Source organism: Taudactylus pleione, unplaced genomic scaffold, assembly GCF_031769625.1.
Source record: "Taudactylus pleione unplaced genomic scaffold, aTauple2 ptg000214l, whole genome shotgun sequence".
Classification (NCBI taxonomy): Eukaryota; Metazoa; Chordata; class Amphibia; order Anura; family Myobatrachidae; genus Taudactylus; species Taudactylus pleione.
Genome location: NW_028284616.1, coordinates 6938527 through 6960529, shown reverse-complemented (window position 1 = coordinate 6960529; position 22003 = coordinate 6938527). Strand labels below are relative to the sequence as shown.

The 22003-nt window shown below is 46.6% G+C and overlaps 1 protein-coding gene across 1 annotated transcript in view; it reads right to left on the bottom strand.

Moving 5' to 3' along the window:
- SUGP1 (SURP and G-patch domain containing 1) overlaps window positions 1-22003 on the bottom strand; it is a 74844-nt gene that overhangs the window by 52676 nt on the left and 165 nt on the right. Inside the window, exons 2-3 of the mRNA XM_088478420.1 lie at window positions 6695-6860; window positions 4485-4582 (exon numbers count right to left, since the gene is read on the bottom strand). Coding sequence (XP_088334546.1) covers window positions 4485-4582; window positions 6695-6860 — 264 coding nt within the window. The remainder of the gene's footprint in view (window positions 1-4484; window positions 4583-6694; window positions 6861-22003) is intronic.

Genomic DNA, 22003 nt, shown 5'->3' with positions numbered 1-22003 from the left:
GATCCGAATATAGGCAGGGACCCTGCACTAGCAGATCTGGCCGTAGAGGAAGTGGAAGCGGACTGTCTATGGATAGACCTGTCAGATCGGCGAACCAATGTCTCCTTGGCCAGGCAGGAGCTATTAGTATCATCCTGCCGGAGATTGGAGGAAACACGTACGCCAACCTGAAGACCCACCTCACCGCCAGAGCATCCATGAAGGCGGCTGAAGGGTCCCCCTGTCCTCGACCCGTTCCTGGGGACTTTGTGGTTGTGACGTGATGCCATGAAGTCTACGTCCAGTAGTCCCCACTTGTCCACCAGGAGCTGAAAGACGTCCGGATGAAGAGCCCATTCTCTGGCAGGTATGTCCTGATGATTTAGAAAGTCCGCTTCCCAGTTGAGGATTCCTGGTATGAATATTGACGAAATTGCTGGAAGATGGCATTCTGCCCACACCAGAATGTTCGCCACTTCCCTCATGGCTACCGGACTTCGTGTGCCTCCCTGATAGTTGATGTAGGCCACTGCGATTGCATGGTCGGACTGAATCTGGACAGACCTGCCCTGAAGGAGGCCCTGCGACAGAATGAGCGCCGTGTGCACTGTACGAAGCTCCAAAATATTTGTGGACAGGTGACTTTCCTGAGCTATCCATCTTCCCTGAAAGGTGTGATGACCCTGTCACCACGACCCATCCTCGCAGACTTGCATCCGTAGTGAGGAGTACCCAATCTGGGATCCATAAGGGGCGACCCTTGTCTAAATGAGTCATCTGCAGCCACCATGCAAATAAGAGGCGAACCTCTGGCGAGATGCGGATAATGTGAGACTTTATCAGATGATACTGACCATCCTAATGAGACAGATTCCATCGTTGCAGGGTCCTGGAATGGAACTGGGCATAAGCCACCATGTTGAAGGTGGATACCATGGACCCCAGTACCTACATTTCTAAGTGAACTGACACTTTCTGATTGCGGAGCAGTTTGCGCAGCCATAACACTGCACAACAATGAAAATGTTTCCGATGTGAAAATAGTTACTTCTAATTGATTTCAGCATGCAAAGAATGAATATGACATTTAAAACTCTCAGTTAGCTCTGAGTTCCGAGATATAGCCCATTTATGACGATGTAGGGGTATTCCTAGTGAAGTGGACAGAATGGAGAGAATCTTACCAGCAATCTGCGTTCCGCACAGAGGAGGCGGGGCCTAATGACCAAATTAAATGAAGCAGTTATTTGTCCCCTCCCCTATTCAAATATATGCGATTCACGGGATTACCCACACAAGATAACTGTGGTGCACTGAGTGACAAGCATAGTGAGCGATTCCACCAAGACATTTCAGCAATGGAACAAAGATATCAGGGTAGGTGAATCACTACTATTGGACAGTGACAAGAGATGCCCCAGAAGAGGAGTACAAGCGACAAGCAAAGAGAAAGCACCCCCATGAATAGGCCACTATATTAGATAGTACTTTTGTATGCTGTATGTTTGTTTCGTCTGCTGTATGTTTGTTTCATTTTCTGTTCTTATTTGTGATTGATTGAATTAAAACAAGATATAACAAGTCAAAACAAGTTTCTATCAAGAACATATCAGATTATTTTAAAATAGCTTTTCACTATGACTATATTACTAATGTACATACAGTATAGTACAAGAAGTATAGCTGAAAAAATAGAGCTAGTAAAAACATTCTGAAATAATTTGTTTTTCTTGACCTCAAATTAGTAATGTATGACTTTTTAGAAAGGAAACAAATTAAAAGTATTAATATGTTGCACAGTGTAATTGTTGGGCAGCAATCTTATCCACTGGTAAAATAATTTCTTTGTCCCAGGGAATACAGCAGCGCAACCCAGGTTCTTAGCCACAGGGTCCTTCGAGCAGCCACAGAGGTTGCCAATACTTTAGAAGCCAAAATACCTGCATGAATAACTGCTTCTCCAACATACACAGCTGCTTCTCACAATTGGCAGAGATAAGACAGCTGTTCTCTGGTAGCATCTGACATACTATCTTCCAGAGACGTCGTCCATTCTTCCATGGCTAAGACCATAGCCGGCCTGGTAATAGCTCCAGACACTGAAAAAACTGTTTTCAAGATTTCTATCTGTAATCTCCTTAAGTGAGGATGCAGAAGGAATAGGTAATGTAGAGATCTATATCAATCTTGTCACATGAGCATCTACCGTTGGAGGAACTTCCCATTTGATACATTCACCAGGTAAAAATGGGTACCAAGAAGTCAAATTCTTAGTAGCATGGAAACGTCTATCTGGAGTATTCCATGCTTCAAACATGAGATCTGTCAGTTGGTCAGACTGAGGGAAATAATCCTTTGCCACCTTCTGATGCATAAAGACCAGAGTCTTAGATTTAGGTGGAACCTCCTCTTCCTCTATACTCAGGACAGATCTAACTGCTCTCACCAGAGAGGGGACATCCACCGAGGATTGGTGGTCTTCCTCACCCGTGAAAGAAGCAGAGTCTGATGACAATGCCGTGTGAGGATCCTGATGCAACGCCTGAGGGGATACTCTCTTATGCTTTTGCTTTACAACAACTGTCTATTCTCTTGCATTACCTGCTGAGCGGCTATAGACGGCAGCATACTCTGATTAAAGTGAGCATAAGCATCAAACGAAAAAGGATTCATGGGAGACATATACATAGAAGAATGTAAATGCTGTGTTTACCCCATAGTGAGATGCAGTAACATTGCAGGAGCCTGTGAAGCTGCTGCCCAGTCCACTAAATTTGACAAAACCTGAGGCCAAGAGGCCACCCAAGGTGGTTCTTGCGCAGGTGTTGGTGTGCTGGATTGGAGAGGTGACTGTTTACAACAGACACCACACAAACCATCTTGCACAAAATCCTGTTCTGACAAGCCTGCCAAACAGGATTTACACGATACCAGGCTCAGTCTCCTTCTTCCCCATGCTCTTAGACATAACAATGTATTACAGGTATAAGGTATAAATGCAATGTGACCATCTTCACAAGTAAATGTGAACAGACAAATGGAAAAACCCCACACACCTGTACAGAGGGATGAGGAGAAACACAGAGATAGAGATATCTGACAGTTTAGAAAATAAAAGGCAGTGTCAATACAGCAAATAGCATTAAAGTCACATACAATGCATATATAAATTCAAATGCAAATGGGCACTGAGTCAAATGACCAAACCCCCAGGGGCTTGGTAGGATATAGAGCAGTGTATACCTGACCCAAGGGAGAGGCCTACAGGGACACTGACCCACACCTCTGAGAACCAACAGCTTTCAGCAACGCACCATCGGTGAACTGCGAGCATCTCAATACATGAGGTGGTCATAAATAACAAACCAGGGGCGGGAACCAACACAGGAAGTTGCGTCCAAGTTGGGGGATGAGCGGCCAGGGGACTACCCATCTCCCCTAAGCTGCATTAACAGTACGGGTACGCTGGCCTCACAGAAGTAGATGCTTACTGGTGCGTCTACTACCCATCCCCAGCGTCAGACGATATGGCCCCGGCAGTCTTAGTGAGGACGTGGCTCGCAGGCCCTCACTAGCAGCAGCCTCCGATGAGTCTCCTACACCGGAAGCCAGGACTGCAGCGCACGATTCCCCGACAAGCGAGGAATCGCCTTACCTTGTCATCTCCTTGGATGCGATTGCAGTCGAAGGCCCCAGCATTGCTGCTAGCTAAGCTTCGCTGAAATCCCCAAGGCCCGTTCAGGAGCTGGCGTTTCGGCATCAGCGGAAGTAGTAGGAGTCGTAGCACATGCGTCCTTTTGGACGCTTCGTACTAAAACAACTCGGTATATAAAAAACTAAGATAAATCTGATGCCAGGGGTAAGAAAACTGGAGAAATCGGCCTCCTACCCAGAGATTCCCCAGAGAGAGGCCCGCACCATCAGGCAGCGGGCTTACAATCCGGCTTGGAGGCTGGACGTTTGACTTCTCCTGGTCTGCGTTTTCTTGCGGGAAATATGTTTTAACAGGTGCGTCTGGATACTTGCTGAGCACCAAACAACAAAACTGAATGCCTGTGGTTGGGGTATATAGTGAGGAGCTCCTGTGCATGCTGGGAGCTTGAAAAGCTGTAGCTATAACTACATAATTACTCCAACTACATACCCCAAGGTAGTTCGTGTGGACCCTATGAAACCCAAAGAAGAAATTTTAATTAATCTAGATGGTGTACTGCCCCCTATCAGTCCCTGGGTGCACAGCACTACAGTTAAGCTGAAAGAGCTGTGGCTGCAGTAGCTGTAGACCTGGGGTGTATTTTCTTTCCATGCCTTGCATTTTTGGTGGTAACAATCTCACCGTCTGTGTCCCCTTATTGTAGAAAGATAAATTAACAGCAAACTAAATAATGTAAGTAGTGTAACATTGTCAACTGTTTCAATCAGGATAAAAAAATTATTTATAGGAATCTTACAAAACATAATGTTCCAGCATTATAAATAAATAAGGAAGGGCTTTACTAACTCACCTGTTCCTGACTTTTCTTTCTGTAACTTTAGAAACTGCTGCAAGAAGCTGCCATCGTTTGCAAATTTATTTGATGTGGAAGAGGATGCAGTTGTAGAGCTACAATGTTGAAAAACAATCTACATTACTGTATATTTATGTGGCTGATTGCTATAAAACCACTTTACCTTTTCAACAATTATTATTATTACCAGTTATTTATATAGCGCACACATATTTCGCAGCACTTTACAGAGAATATTTGGCCATTCACATCAGTTCCTGCCCCAGTGGAGCTTACAATCTATATTCCCTAACACATGCTCACACACTTACACACTAGGGTTAATATTTGCTGGGAGCCAATTAACCTACCAGTATATTTTTGGAGTGTGGGAGGAAACCGGAGTACCCGGAGGAAACCCACGCAAGCACAGGGAGAATAGACAAACTCTGCACAGTTAGGGCCATGGTGGGAATTGAACCCACAACCTCAGTGCTGTGAGGCAGTAACGCTAACCATTACACCGTCTGTGCTGCCCCTGGTTATTCCTAAAAATACATTAACAAATCTTCACCATTAAAAAAAGAAAAAGAAAACAAAAAAAACACACACAAAACCTCACATCATTTATTATTGTTCCCTTTAACTGAACAAATACTGCAGTTTGGGGTTAATCAATCACTCATACTGAAAACTCAGAGGAGGCAAGTAAAACACCCAGTGTATTCTCTATTTTGCAGATGTTATATTTGTGTAAATTATCAATTAGATTATGATCACAGTCCTTATTCCTAGGGCCAAAGGCAGCTCCTTTTCCCCAGTCCGCGGCATCTGCCCGCTCCACAGGCCCCTTCCGGCGTGAAGTCATGCACTGTATCTGGCTCACCACCACCACACTTTCATACTGTTAGTTTGGGAGTCCACAGTGAGCCTGCCTTCAAACACTCTAAAGGTGGATACACACCTAGCAGATATATCTGACGATCGAATGATCTGCAGATATATCTGTAGATGATGGTCATTCATATACACTGAACGACCATCATCTGTCAGGCTGCTGCGGGTCCGCCCCCCTCCCCGCGGCTTCATGTGTACGGGTGGTCGGCTGATCACCCGTACACACTAGCCGATGGACAGATATGTCTGCAGATATATCTGTCAATTGGCTATGCAAAACAGCTGACGCGATATGTCTGAACGACGTCGTTCACGTACATATCGCTGATACACACTGGCCGACGGGCACCAGATATATTGGTTGATCAATTGATCGGCCAATATATTTGTCAGTGTGTACCCAGCTTTAGAGTGATATTCCTGGGGGTTTCACCTTTGCCACAGATCCTGACTGGACAATGATGGTTTTTCAGTTGTTTTCATAGTTTTTATTTTTTTAATTATTGTGATCATATGTAAAGGGACATTTTTGCATTATAATGATTAACAAATTGAGTGTACTGAAAAAAAAAAAATCTTATTTTTTTTTTTCTTATGCTTGAATGTACATTGTAGGTATAATGTTTGTTTTTAGGATTTTTATTTATTCATGCAATTTCACTACCCTGTGCTTTTTTAAAATGAGGGGTCCAACCAGATTCATCGTGTTTAGGCCTTTGCATTGAACAATGTGTTTTTGTGGCTTCATATTAGAGTCAGCATATACAGTACCTTATTTACAACAGTACATGATGAAGTCCAATCCATAGGACGAAACGCATTGGATTGTCTGCCGTATCCTGATATTCCTTTATGGACAGATAAGTTCTTATATTTTATACTTTTGTACGTGTGTTACCTGCTCATTGCATGTTTTTACTGCTTGAGTAAATTCTGTATTTTCTGAAAATTCAGTGGGGCTCTGTTTCTGTCTTGCAGTGTTTAAACTATATGTGCAGTTAAAAAAAAACAGTACACACTTTGTTTTATTTCACATATCCTGACTCCAAAAATGATGGCATGTGACCAAAGACAAAATATCAGATAAGTGGTTGGATCTATATCTCTTATTACTTTGATTTTTTTACACTAGCTGGCGCTGCACCAATCTTCACTAGTTTCAATTAATTTTTTATGTGTGGTTCACCAACGCAGATTGGGTGAGATGTGTGTTTTATTGCTATTACCCTGTATTCACTTTATTATTTAAGTGAGAGTTTTTTTTCTCATTACCTGATCACTGATATCTTCATGGTTTGTAATACATTTTTATATCCATATAATTAACTCACTTTGTGTTTTGAACTGGGATGCTCTGGTGAGGCTGCTTAGCTTGATGTTTGATTTTAGCCTCAATCTCCCTTTTTTTCTTCTCTATAAGTTCCTCTTGGTATAGGATATATGCACTTGGTTTCGCAGGTTTCGGAGGGGCAGATGCAAATCGTCTGCCACCGACCCCTGAAATAGAAAGAACATGCTAAAATGTGAACCCTTTGGTAATTATCAGACATTTTCAGCTCCTATAATTAACAGTAGAGATTCCCAATCTATGTCATTACAGTCCAGGTTTTAAGAATATAAGTATGATTAAATGCTTATTAATGAGTAGTTGGGATACCCGGCATTGCCCGGGTTGAAGACTGTACACTGAAGTACATCTGCAGCCTTAATTTTTTTACATTGTCCTCGCCTATAGCCTGGATAACTATGCAAATTAGGAGTAAATGACAGTGCAGGCAGATGTATTCACGTACTGTTTGGAATGGGGTATATCAGGAGCAGACTGACTTACAGAACAGAAAGAAGTATAGCTACCAATATAACTGTCGCAGTTGCTAACATGACTAATCCAGAGTTTCCCAAACACCTCCATTACAGTCCATGTTTTAAGGAAATCCATGTTTGAGCACAGGTGACTTAATTAGTACCTCAGTCAATTTGATTTTACCATCTGGACTCAAGCATGGATATCCTTAAAACTTGGACTGTAATGGTGGAGTTTGAGAACCTCAGGCCTAATCAGTGAAAGAAATAAGTTTGTGTGTGCTTTGCTGGGAGAAGGAAAAGCGCAAAAGGAGAGAAGAGGGAGAGGGGAAAAGCAAGAGTAGGCAGGTTATATTGGGGGGTGGGGAAGGTGCCACGGCGTTGTGATGTATAGTCTCAGAATTGATTATGTGTTAGCTGGTGTAGAGGGGTGGCTCGTCCTCAAAGTAGTCAATTCATAGGGCCGAATTCAATTCAGTGCGATGATGAATAGCCACGGGAGGGTGCTCCAGCAGCTATTCAATACAATGCACTGCTTGGGCGGCTAAAGGATTTCTTCTTGCACCCCCCTGGTGATGCGAGGAGAAATCTGACAAAAGTGCCAGGTGTGCAACTGTTTGCCTGCTTAGCCCGGCATTCACACCCGCACGTCCGGCACTTTAGTCAGAGAATGCCGGTTACTGCGCCTCAACACCCAGAGAACTGGCATTCTCTGACTTAACCAATTCCCGACCAGGCAAACAGCACGTTGTACTGAATAGCTGCGGGAGCTCCCTACCATGAATATTCATCATCGCACTGAATTGAATTCGGACCATTGTGACCAAATTTGAATAAAGTGGTAGGGTTTGTCATGAAGGGCGGAATTCACTTGTTTTCGCGGTCCGGATCTCCTGTCTAAAGTGACGGGAGATCGCGAGCTGCTTTCAATTGTTCCAGCTTTTCGCGCTGATCGCGCCCAAAGTGGTCGGATTTAGCTGCGTAAATCGGCTTCCCCCGACCAAAGTGCTGGGTGCGATCGCGAAAACTGCCGTTTGGGCAGCAAAACAGGTCACTTTTCGCCCATTTCAGTTCGCACCCCCCTGGGGCTGCGAGCTGAAATGGAGCGCTGGCAGCTCATCGCGCTCGACAGGAGCAACAATTGAATAGCTTCGTCAGACGCGAAGGGGGCTGAAAACAATTGAATTCCGCCCGAAGAGTAGCTGTAATGTGTTCCATGCGGTAAACCAACCAACTTGCGTTAATGGTGGCTGATAAAGAGGGTGAAGTAGAACAACTTGGCATTTAGAATGAGCAGGATAAGTATGTTTTGGGACCTGTGGGATAGGGAACATGTTACAGACAGAATAAGGTTGTGGATGTTCTTCCAGTAAGCCTGAGTTTTGGGAAACGACCACCAAATTTGCATCAAGGAGCCACGTTGATCGCAAGACTACCAACAAAGGTCAGAGGATGATGGAAGACAGCTGGGTAGGGACCATATACCAACGATAGTATAGCTTAAAAGCATTCTCTTTAATGCAAACGGAGATGGAACTTCTAGCTAGTTTCATTTTCATTTTAAGCAATTCCTCAGGGTCTACAGCAGGAGTGGGCAATAAGCGGCCCTCCAGCTGTTGTTGAACTACAAATCCCAGCATGCCTTGCAACAGTTTTAGCCAAATAAACTGTTGCAGGGCATGCTGGGATGTGTAGTTCTACAACATCTGGAGGGGGGGGGCGCTTATTGCCCACTCCTAGCAAGCGTCTCTCCCGTATCCCTCTACAAAGCCAGCACATAACATTTGATCATTCTTAATGTATAAAATATGCCCTTTGGAAAAGGTCCCTCAATTTTCCGATCATGTGCTTCACATGGTAATCATTAATGTAAGGACATGTAGCAGCAACTTACCATCCCCTAAAGGAAACCCTGGGTTGCCATAGAATATTTCACAGAATTCAAGTATATAATTTGCAATTTTCTCCTCTAGTACTAAATGGCAGCCTTACAATGACATATACCCACGACATACAATAGGGAGGGCCATAAGTATAATTATGCAGCACAGGTGGCTTAATTTATCATTTATTTAAGTGGCTGTGTGGAGAACATGTCTCCCAAACTGGGAGTCAGCAGAAGACAAAATATACAATCAATAATTATTAGATTGTAATGGAACTACTTCCTCGCAATTTAGGTAACCTACAAATGCTTCCTCCTTGCCTGCAACATATAATGCTGAAAGTGACTTTAGGTTTCATTCTGCCCAAGTTATTAGTTTCACTACTTCCAACATCGCAGTTCTGCTTCTGATGCCTCCCTGGTGATTTATGAAGGCCACTAATCTCCCGTTTCTGAGAATACACTAAATTTCTTCCCCAGATATTGTTGTTGAAACTGCTAAACGTCTTTCCATGCAGCTCTGATCTGCAGTACATTTATGTAGAGTTTCCTTTCTTTTCATGATCAAGTCCCTTGTGCTATCTTTGGATGGAGATGAGCTTCTTGGCCTGTTATGGGGCCTATACATCAACAAACAATTTAGGCAACTCCCCATTTTGCAGATGATTGTGTAAAAATACCTGCAATGTATGGGGTTAACCGATTGCCGATTCCGATCAAAAAAGATCGGAATCGATAAATCAGGTTGTCAAACATGTTGGATTTCAGCGACCAATCGGGGCTGTAGATTACTAGTGTATGGTAACGATCAGCCAGTTTGCCAACCGATACTAGAAAAATATTGAGCCTTTCACGATTGGCAGATCTGTTATTCGCTGAAAATTATCTGGAAATTACTGAAAAATATCTGGGGATATATTGCTGGGGAGGGGGGCGCTGTGTGCCCCTCAGCCCGGTGCACAGCCAATGGGGGCGAGACCAGCTTGATCACTCCCCCCCTTTGGCATAGGAGATTGCCCCGGCTGCTCGGACAGTCTCCCAGTGCTACCCAGCACACAGCAGCGTGTGCTGGGCTGCTGTGACCCAAGAGGGAGGGGGAGTGGCGCCGGACTTGGGTAATTAGTACCCGCTCCCCCCCCCCCCTCACGGCGCCCCTGTGTACGGGCAATCAGCTGACACACTTGCCGATGGACAGATATGTCTGCAGACATATCTATTCATTGGCTGTGCAGCGCAGCCAATGCAATGTCTGTGAACAACGTTGTTCACAGACATATCGTCTGCACACACTGGCTGACAGGGGCACGATATATTGGCCGATAAATAGATCGGCCAATATATCAGCCAGTGTGTACCCAGCATTAGTCTTGCCACCAGATTAGAGACTTCTTGGTAGTACTTCACAGGCTTATGTTGTAATCTAACGAGGTCACAGAGTTAACTAGTACAGCTGGAGACTGCACGTGCCACCTTTCCCAGGAAACTATTTCTATTGCGGAGTACATGACATTTGAAGCACTCTCTTCATTATTGATAAGTGATTCATCTATACTTAAGGTGCCCCATGCTATATTTTGAGACAAGTTGTGATTCTTCAATAAATAGTATGCTGTTCAGGTATGGCCATACCTTAACCTCCCTGCTTAAATCTTTTTAACTAATTAATGTAAACAGCACTTTTGTAAAGGTTTTTGCAGACATTACCAGGCTATAAGCCAGACAGGTGATGGAAAAAGGTTGTCTCACTGAACCTGAAAAACTTCCTGTGCTCAACTGCAACATGAAAGTAAGCGTCTTGCATATGTGCGGCTGTGAGAAAATCTTTATTGTTGATAGCCGAGAGGATTGAGTTCACTGATTCTATTCAAAAGTTCTCTCTCATTGACAAATCTGTTTAGTTTCCTCAAATCGAGTGTAGTGCTCTTGAGGTATTCATAGTCTGAAACTTTCGCCATTATGATTTGAAGGATCCGGGCAACTGTTAGTAAGCTGCCCTGTAAGGCTCTCTGATATAGAACTGTCTCGGCGAAGAAGCGACTTTGGGGTTTAGGACACGAGAGTCCATCGGCCAGCGCATGCTGCGTGTACGGGAGATTTTGTGAAATGAAGCTCAAAGGCTTCTACATTCTATAGAAGCTCCGGCAAATTACACATTTTGGATCTTACTACATACGTGCACATCGCAGCCCCATAAAATCCTAAGGGGCTTGCTATGCCACGGATCTTTTTAATACATATAGGGGGGTCTATGTATTAAGGTAAACGCTTGAAAAATATGAGATATGGTAAGAACTTACCCTTGTTATCTCTATTTCTACGAAGTCCATAGGGTTCCACAGGATACCTTGGGGTTTACCTTGGGGTATAGGTGTGACGTCAGTCGCAGGGCACCAAAGAGTTAAGCTTTCAGCCTCCCAGGATGCACTAGGTCCCCCTCCTATACCCCGCCCCCGGGCCAAGGCACCTCAGTTAGTTACCAAGCCATAGGCCGGAGGAGGAGAAGGAAGAGAGAGAACAAAGATCTGGACACATACAAGAATCACATTCTCACCAGAGGGAGACGGAAAACCGGTGACCAGAGCAAAGCCCATCTGCAGCACAGGTGCGACAGGGCGGGAGTCCTGTGGAACCCTATGGACTTCGTAGAAATAGAGATAACAAGGGTAAGTTCTTACCATATCTCATATTTTCTACTTCAGGGTCCATAGGGTATCCACAGGATACCTTGGGGATGTCCCAAAGCAGTATCCTTTAAGGGTGGGGACGCTCCTGTGCAGAAAGGAGAATCCGCCGCCCGAAGGAAGCATCCTGAGAGGCGAAGGTGTCAAACCTGTAATACCTCACGAAGGTATGGACAGAAGACCACGTAGCAGCCTTGCAGATCTGAACTGCCGAGGCACCACGTCGAGCTGCCCACGAAGGACCCACAGACCTAGTGGAATGAGCCTTCAGAGAAGGAGGGACCGGTAGGCCTTCATGAAGATAAGCTTCAGAAATAGCCATACGGATCCAGGCTGCCAAAGTTTGCTTTGAAGCAGGCCAACCCTTTTTACGGAAGCCAAAGAGGACAAACAAAGCGTCCGACTTCCTAAACGAAGAAGTGCGGTCAACATAAGTCCTTAAGGCCCGCACAACATCCAAAGAGGCCTCACCCACGGAAAGACCCGGTGAGTTAAAGGCCGGAACAACTATTTCCTCGTTAATATGAAACTGGGAAACAACTTTGGGAAGAAACTCGGGCCGAGTGCGAGCACTGCCCTGTTCCCATAAAAAACCAAGAAAGGGGGTCTACAAGAAAGAGCCCCTACCTCAGAAACACGTCTGGCCGAAGCAATGGCCAGAAGGAAAACAGTCTTAGCTGTTAGCCATTTAAGATCCACTGAGCCCAGTGGTTCAAACGGCGGTCCTTGGAGAGCCCTCAGGACCACAGCCAAATCCCAAGGCGCCACAGGTGGAACAAAGGGCGGCTGAATGCGGAGAACACCCTGCATAAAGGTGCGCACATCCGGGATTGTAGCAATCCTACGGTGAAACCAGACAGATAGGGCCGAAACCTGTACCTTCAAAGAAGCAAGGCGAAGCCCATGATCTAGTCCCGCTTGCAGGAAGGCGAGAATCCGAGACAGACGAAACTCCCGCGGTGCATAACCTCTCGGTCGACACCACTGGAAGAACGTATGCCACACGCGATGGTATATCCTCGCGGAAGACGGTTTCCGAGCTCGCAACATGGTACGCACCACAGAGCTGGAAAACCCCCGGGACCTCAGCATGGCCGTCTCAACAGCCACGCCGTCAAAGACAGCAGAGTCAGGTCCGGGTGAAGGCAAGGACCCTGAGACAGAAGGTCCGGTCGTAGCGGCAACCGCAGAGGACTGTCCACGGACAGACCCTGAAGGTCTGAGAACCAGTGCCGTCTGGGCCACGCGGGAGCTATCAACAGGAGCGTCCCTCCTTCCTGTTTGAATTTCCGGATTACCCGTGGAAGAAGGGAGACCGGAGGGAACAGGTATGCGAACCGGAACGTCCACCGGACGGACAGAGCATCCACCAGAGACGCCCCTTCGTCTCTTGTGCGAGACCCGTACACCGGCAACTTGTTGTTGTGCCGGGATGCCATGAGGTCGATTTCTGGAAGACCCCACCTGTCCACCAGTAGTTGAAAAACGTCCGGGTGCAGGGACCATTCCCCCGGATGAACGTCCTGGCGACTTAGAAAGTCCGCCTCCCAATTGAGCACTCCCGGGATGAAGACCGCTGATATGGCCGGAAGATTGCGCTCCGCCCAAACCAGGATCCGAGAGACCTCTACGAGAGCCGCCCGACTGCGAGTTCCTCCTTGCCTGTTTATGTAGGCCACGGTGGTAGCGTTGTCCGACTGGACCTGCACCGGGCGACCCTGGAGAAACCGCTGTGCCTGCTGGAGAGCATTGAAGACCGCACGGAGTTCCAAGATATTTATTGGAAGCTCCGCTTCTGTCGGCGTCCACCTGCCCTGGAACAAGTGTGGACCCGAAACTGCTCCCCAGCCCCGAAGACTGGCGTCCGTTGTCAACAGGACCCAATTTGGAACCCAGAACGGACGTCCCTTGTTGAGGTGGGTCGTCTGTAACCACCACGTAAGGGACAGGCGAACCTCCTGGGTGAGCACAATCGTCTGGGACTTCAGAGACTGAGTCAGCCCGTTCCACTTGGACAGGATCAGGTGCTGCAGAGGTCTGGAGTGAAACTGGGCGTATTCCACCATGTCGAACACCGACACCATGGAGCCCAGTAACCTCATCGCCGAGTGTAAGGACACCCGGCGGCTGTGCAGACAACTGCGCACCCTTGACTGTAAAGCAGAGATCTTGTCCTCCGTCACGAAGATCCTTTGCTGTCCCGAGTCCAATAAGGCTCCAAGATGCAGAATCCTCCGAGACGGGATTAGAGTGGACTTCTGCCAGTTGATTAGCCAGCCGTGCCGTTGCAGCAGTGCAATGGTCAGGTCCAAGTGGCGTAACAGGAGCTCTGGAGATCCTGCCACCAATAACAGGTCGTCCAAATACGGCAACATGCGGACTCCCTGCAGCCGCAGAGAAGCCGCCATGACCGCCATCACCTTGGTGAAAACACGTGGTGCTGTTGCCAGGCCAAAAGGTAACGCCCGAAACTGGAAGTGGTCGCTGCTGATTGCGAACCTGAGGAACTGTTGATGGCGCCAAAGAATAGGGACATGCAGGTAAGCGTCCTGTATGTCCAATGACACCAAGTAGTCCCCAGGTTCCAGCGCCAGAATGATGGACCGTAGGGTCTCCATCCGAAACTTCGGGACCCGCAAAGACTTGTTGAGTGCTTTGAGGTTGAGAATCGGACGATATGACCCATTGGGTTTCTGTACCAAAAATAGATTTGAATAGAAACCCTGGCCCCTCTGGGAGAATGGAACCGCCACTATAACTCCAGCCTGGAGCATAGTGTGCAATACCTTCCGCAGCTCCGTAGCCTTGTTCCGGTCTGATGGGAGACCCGTGGTGAAGAAGCGAGCCGGGGGTCTGTGCCGGAAGGAGAGGGCGTATCCGTGAGAAACCACCTCCAGAACCCAAGTGTCTGTCGTAGTGGTCGACCAACACTGGGCGAACTGTAGCAGGCGGCCTCCCACCCTGGGATCCCCCAAAGGGAGGCCCGGACCGTCAGGCCGCAGGCTTGTCATCTGGCTTGGGGGCCGGACGTCTGGTACTCCATGCCTGCTTCCGGGGCTTGACCGATTTCTTAGGGCCAGCCTGTCGAGGAAACGACTGTGGTTTGGGCCTGCCCTGGGCCCTAGATGACCGAAAGGACGATGGTCCCCGAACCAGAAGGAGCAGCGGCCGACGGGAGACAGGCAGATTTGGCTGCCGCCAGCGTGGCCACAATCTTATCCAGATCCGGACCGAAGAGAACTTCTCCGGTAAACGGTAACGCTTCCAGACCTTTCTTGGAATCTGCGTCCGCCTTCCAGGATCGCAGCCACAAGGTGCGACGAGCAGCTACCGCTGCTGAAGAAATTCTAGACACCAGAGTACTAATGTCTAGAGCCGCCTCGTTGATGTAGGTGGCCGAATCACGGAGATTGCCAATCAACTCCGCCTGATCGGCCGGACAGTCGGATTCAAAAGAAGCCTCTAATGAATCCGCCCAGCGCTCCATCGCTCTGGCAACCCAGCAAATGGCCATAGCCGGCCGTGCTGCCCCCCCTGCAAGGGAATAAGCGGACTTCAGGCAGATTTCTACCTTGCGGTCCGTAGCATCCTTAAGGGAGGACATGGATGGCATCGGCAATGTGGCACTACGGACAAGACGGGTCACGTGAGAATCCACCTGTGGAGGGGATTCCCACTTCGCAAAATAATTATCCGCGAACGGATAAGCCACCGCCAGGCGTCTCTGCGGCTGGTACCTTTTGCCAGGTTGTTTCCACGCCTCCTCTAAATGGTCCACCAACTGACCCGAAAGAGGAAAGACTGTGGCATCGCCCTTCACATCTTTGAAAAAGGCATACTTAGATTTAGCCGCTGGGGGAACTTCGTCCTCAATCACCAAGGCTGTGCGGACCGCCCGAATAAGTCCAGGAATATATACTTTGGACTTAGCATCAGCGTCCTTAGTATGGAGAGGTTCCTGATCGTAAGGATCCAGAATCTCCCCATCATCAGACGTCCCTTCGTCATCCTCATAAGGAGCGGACAGAGACGCCACCGGCCTTTTATGAGACCGCATCACAGACTCCCCTTGCAACACATCCGACAAGTGCTGTACAGAACTCGTCAGGGAGTTAACCCACGCTGGCTCCTGAGAACCCGGGAGCGGGGAAATAGGGAGACTGTGGGGTACCACCAATTGTCGTGGGAACCCCTGCATGGGTGACGACACCACAGACTGCTGGGACAAACCCATCGGAGTAAACGCGGGCTGCGGAGCTAACTGGCCCACTAAAGCTGTTAACGCCTGAGCGAAACAAGCCCAGGGCGGCTCCTGTACCGGTGCTGTAACCGTAATAGGCCGCGCCATGGACAAACACTGCCGGCAAAGGCCCTCCGCGCTACCCTCCCCCCTCCGCTAACGGTACTTTGCACGTGGTACACTGTAGCCGGAGGGGAAAATCACTTTCAGACATGATGGCACCACGTATGTGACCTCTCTCACCAATTAAGTATTAAATAGGCGAGAGACCACCCTGCAGCACCGCAAGGGCTTTAGCAGAAAGAACAGGGACAGTAATAAAGCGGACAGTTTAGATGAAGAAAAGATTACAGGCAGCAGCGCTAGCACAGTCACATACAATGCAGAGAAATAACAATTCCTGCACTAACAGCGCTGATCACTCAACTACACAGACACAGGGCCTGGTAGGACACAGCGCTGCATACACAGACCTGACCACAGCGGAGGAGAGGTATGCGGGGGGACCCAGACCACGATGCTTCCGTCCAGCGCTTCCAGCAGCGTTCACCATGCGTTCTGGAGAAGATGGCCGCCGAGGAGCAGAGAGGAGGCTGGCCTGGGGGAGGAGCGCTGCCACAGGACCAGTCGGCAGCATGCAGAGAGGGCTGTGTGCAGCGGGGGAGGCGCCGGCTGTGAGACAGGGAAGGCGCGCTCCCCTGGCATGCATTTAACCCCTGGGACGCCGCAGCGCTACCGCTCTGCTGCGGTCCGCTGTCCCAGGGGGTAGTGGAAGCGCAGGTTGGTCGCCTGGCTCCACGCTGCAGCCAGTCCCCAGGGAGCCCCCTGCCTGGGGACTTAGGACCATGTGATCAGCGGGGACCCACCGCGGGACCCCGCTGCTTACCTCTGTCCCCCTTGAATCCGGCCATGGTCCGGAGCATCTGGGGTCACCGCTAGCTGTGACCCCAGACGCCCACCAGCATCCCCGGATCAGTACCGGCGTTCTGGTACCGGCGGGGGGTAGGGAAGACAGCATGGACGTCAGGACTGACTGTCCATGCTGTACATCCAGTTGTGCAGCCACAGCTGCATGAAGAATAAGCTTCAGGGGCTCTTCTAGCCCCCACTCCAACAGGTGCACCCGACTCCAAACTAAACTGAGGTGCCTTGGCCCGGGGGCGGGGTATAGGAGGGGGACCTAGTGCATCCTGGGAGGCTGAAAGCTTAACTCTTTGGTGCCCTGCGACTGACGTCACACCTATACCCCAAGGTAAACCCCAAGGTATCCTGTGGATACCCTATGGACCCTGAAGTAGAAATGAAGAGTTTACCACATTTTAAATTTCTTAGCCATTTCTTAAATTTCACCAGGTTCAGAAACTTCTATCCATAAGCAATCCCTTTCTGAATGTGAAACACTGCTTAAGAGATCTTGTTCTCTTAATCCCATGCCTAATACAAAGGTCTTCATTAGTAACATAAGCTTCTTTCATCCATGCAATTAATTCTTTAAATTGCTCTGCAGGATAATTTATTTGCTTATTTTGGAATTTGCAAGTGTTACCAAACACTCCTTCATAGTGTGCAGAACATTTTTCATCACAGATTGCTCAGATTTGTTACTGGTCATCCTTTCCCCCCCCCCCCCATAAATTCTGCAAGGACACTCAAAAACAAAGCCACTAATCACCAACTAATCTTTCCAGTAATAGCATATGAAAACACTCGTAACTTAAGCTAGGCATACACATCCAGATAAAATGCCTGTCAGACTGACAGACATTTTATCTGGCAGCCTGCAAGCCGCAGATGTCCACGGAATACACTGTGAGATTTCTCAGTGTATTAGCCTGACGTCTGCGCTCCGCCCCCATGGGAAGGCACACAGGAAATGTCTGTCTGTCGGCCACGGCTGGGCATACACTGCCCGATGCGGCCGACAGTTTAACACAAAAATATTGCATCGGACATCGAGAAATATTTAACTCTCGGTCACCCGCACACATGCTACAATTATCAGGGTGATCCGCGGATATCGGGCGGATCGCCCCATTAATTGTAGCGTGTATGGCCAAGCATTAGGAATTTACCTCTAGCAGGTGTCTTTCAGCAGTTTGGGATCGGGCTCAGGCTCCATTCTGCTTTAAGGCGTTGTTTCTTCACTGTTTGAAACGTAAGTACTGCTGGGCAGTCCCTGTGTTACACAGTTGTAAGCGCAAGTATAGAATATGTATTTCACTTAGGCACTGTGGGGGAGATGTATCTTGGAGATAGAAGTTGCCCAAAGAATCCAATTAGCTTGTGTTATCTATTTAGCACAGTCAATGAAACGACAGAAGGCGACTGGCTGCTTTGGGAAATGACTCCACTTTCTCTCTCACCAAGAATTGATACATCCCCCTCTATATTTGAAAATGTTCAAAGCCAGTTCTGCACGCAGCGTTAGAAGACTGTTGTCCCCGGGTCAGCCAACCTATCCTCAGCTTTCAGCATTAGAATGGTGCATTGCCAGGACAGAGGAGCTGATAGAGAAAAAGACAACAGTGCGCTACCTGACCTACCTAGCTTACAGAAAGATAAGGAAACGGGAAGAAAAGGAGAAACATTGTACACCATCAAGCAGCATGTTTTTACATACTTGTCTCTACTTAACTTAGAAGGAAAACCCATAGGAGGGGCTGTCATGGAGTAGTGAGGGAGCAATAAATCCCAGGGGAAATAAGTTATAGGAAGGGAAGAATTACAGGAGAGGGATATTTGGGAGAAATAAATTGCATGGAAGCAAGTGGTGGTACTCAAAGAAAAACACAGTTATAACTTGCAGACACCTTAAAAGAAAAGGAATTCCACAGCATCTCTGCTAAAAAGTATTCCTCCCTATTCCACTATCTACCTGTAACTCTCCACATTTTTAAGGATAGGGGAGCTGATTAGCTCAGAGGTGCGTGTATGGCAACTGTAACAGCCATAATAATAACAGTAATGCATACAAATAAATGTTGACCTTCACCCATATACAGAGTTGAACATATTTCAGGCTACACCTCCCCTATCCATTTATGGGCTGAAGTAAACTAGGTGTAAAAGTCATGTTTGGCGTTCGCCAATGCGATCTTTTCGCTCATACCAGCATATCGCGCTATTCAATCCCCGATGCTTTCGCACATGTGAAACTCTATAGGCAGAAACAGGCAAAAAGACTTCACCACCTCAGAGGCAGGGGCAAAAATGTGTAAAATCCCTATTTCTGGATAAAAATGTGGGGACTTGGTTCAAAACCCTTTTAACACCCCCCCCCCCCATTGAAAAAGCAGGATTCCCCCTAAAAATTACATCATTTTGGTTGTGAAAATTTGAAAAGTGCTGCAAAACAGGTTTAAAGCACTGGGTCAGGTATTTTGGGGGGCTGTATGGAACGGACATGTGTTTTAGGTTTGCAGGTGACTGCAGCAGGTGTATTTTTAACAACTTTTAAAACTGCACTTTATAGACACAAAACTATCCTAGCACTCATTATAATGTACCCCCAATTTAACTACAACAATTATTTTTACCAATAGAAATTGCTTTATATCATATTTCAACACTTTTGCAAATATGCATATAAAACAGCCATTTGACTCAATTTAAATCCCAAAATACTTTTATTAGGGATATTATTACTTCTATATTGATTCCAGTGTCTGTTAGGCTTTTTATGGGGTACAGACTGATTTCCCCAAAATATGCTGTACTTTTCGCTGGTTTCACCATTCGCAGTTCTCACACATATGCGTTTTCGCCTGTTTTGCAATTGAATAGGGCGAAAAGTGGGAGCGCACATTGAGAAAGTAAGCGAAAAGTTTGCTTCAAAACTGGCGAATGAGGCGAAAACATCACATCGGCGAACGCTTTTCGCTGATTGAGACTTTTCGCACCTTATTGAATTCGGCCCTGTATGTGAAAGAGCAGTCTTCACTAACCAGTCCTACTACTTGGTGCAAAACAGCTGTCTGAAATACCATATATATCAAAAGATATATTAGAAATATTTTGCTAGTTTATAGTAAATGGTTGATATCTCATTTTAACTTACATGAATTAATGTTGTTTTAATTTTATTTAGGAGGGCATCTCTAAAACACATAACATAATACATTTGGATTCTTTATCACTGGAAACATATTGTATTTTGGTTTTGTGTGTTCAATTGCTGGGTTGCAAATTGTAAGAAAAACTTTTGAGGCCCTCCGTCCGAAGTCATTTTCTTAATATGGCACGCCAAGAAAAGTTTGAATGCTCCTGTCCTGATAGGATCTCGTATGTCAAAAAGTTTAGAATGTGGCGATATTGATTACTGGAACAGCACATTTCCCCAATGTAAGACTCAATCCACAAAGACCATTTATAGCAAAGAAAAACCACTAAGCAGTCATTCATACTGTGCCTGCTAACTTATAGAAGCACCTACACCCTAACATGGGAACCTGAGGTAGACGAGTGAAAGTGTGCATGATATATGTAGTTAGGGATAAAAATTCCAGAAATAAAAAAAAAAAAAAAGAGATAGCAGAAAGGCTCTAAAACGCTAGCATTTTTAAATATGTAAATATAAAATATACTGTGCTGAAATAACCTAATTAATATTCTATAACTAAGGAAACAATTTTATGCATTTAAATGAAATTAATATATATTAAACATGAAAAAAAAAACAATGCAAATTGTCCTTTTATGAAACAAGGTTACAAATGGACATATCCAATTACTTTGTAACAGGAGTGGATCATTTTCCAACAATTCTTTCTCATAAGCTTTAAATGGACTTATTATGTTATGTGTATTTATATAGGTTACATGTGGCAACTTGATGTTTACTTGCATTTTTTTTTATATGTTTCGGTACAGTATATTTTATATTTACGTATTGTTAGGTTTGTAATCCCCCGTTTTGTGTACTGCTGCAGATAGCAACCTTTCTTTATCCCCAGAGTTTTTTCAGGCACTTAGGGTCTAATTCTAAGTTGCACGCAGTGGCGATGTTGGATGCAAGGGGACGATTTTTTTAGTTGTGCAGGCGTCCGAGTCACACTGTGTATGTGTCCCTCCCACAGGAGCTGGGGATTTCAGTGCCTTCGTGGGTTGTAACATGGGGTAGCTAGCCAGACGCGGGCGTGTCGATGACAGTGACAAAAGACGCTGTTGCACTGACATAGGAGATGGTGAAATTGCAGCTGCCATAGGAACGATAGTGTGTCTTGTTATGTGCCGCGATGGAATAGCTCCACAACTAGTAGGCATGTCAGACTCAGATTTGGACGCTGCATTAGCATAGACGCTGAAGCTGTTATGGAAAACGACATTGTAATTCTTTTAAAATAAAAAAGCGCTAGCAAGTAATACTCCATACCAATGTGTGGAAAAGGAAGGCACACCTTGCTTCTGACAGTAGTTGCTCCCATGTCACAAGAGATGTACCCCTTTGGTTGAGCTTATTTCCCCTTCATTGTAAGGACCTGGAAGTGAAGTTAGGTGAGCGTGGAAGTGCAATTCCATGCCCATAAAGGACACCAAACGAAGGAATTTGTCCGCTCGCCACAGGTATTTATTCCCCCTCTACGTTTATGTGGATAGTAGGGAATGACGTTGGACAGTAACGGATGGCGTCTAGGGCCGCTCCGTGAAGGGCATCTAGATACTACCATTCCCCTTTCCCTTCAAAGTGCCAGCATAGTTATTTCTGCACTATAATTCAATGTACATACCTGATATTACTGATATACTTGTTTAACCAAAAAAAAAAAAAACAGCAAAAGCCATAAAATATGTCTGGTCACAAAGCTACAGAGGACACCAGCCATTGCTTGGGTTTATCAACTGACATGCATGGGTGGTGTGCCTGTGGCCTGTACTATCTGCAGTGTATTGACCAATAGCACGCTCATGCTAGGTGCATTCAAACACAAATCTCAACAAGACAATATCCTGCCCCATCCCGGTCACTGTGCCATTATGTGTGTACCCCCCACGGCGCAGCCTATCCGCCGCTCTGGGAGCTGCGGGTCACCAC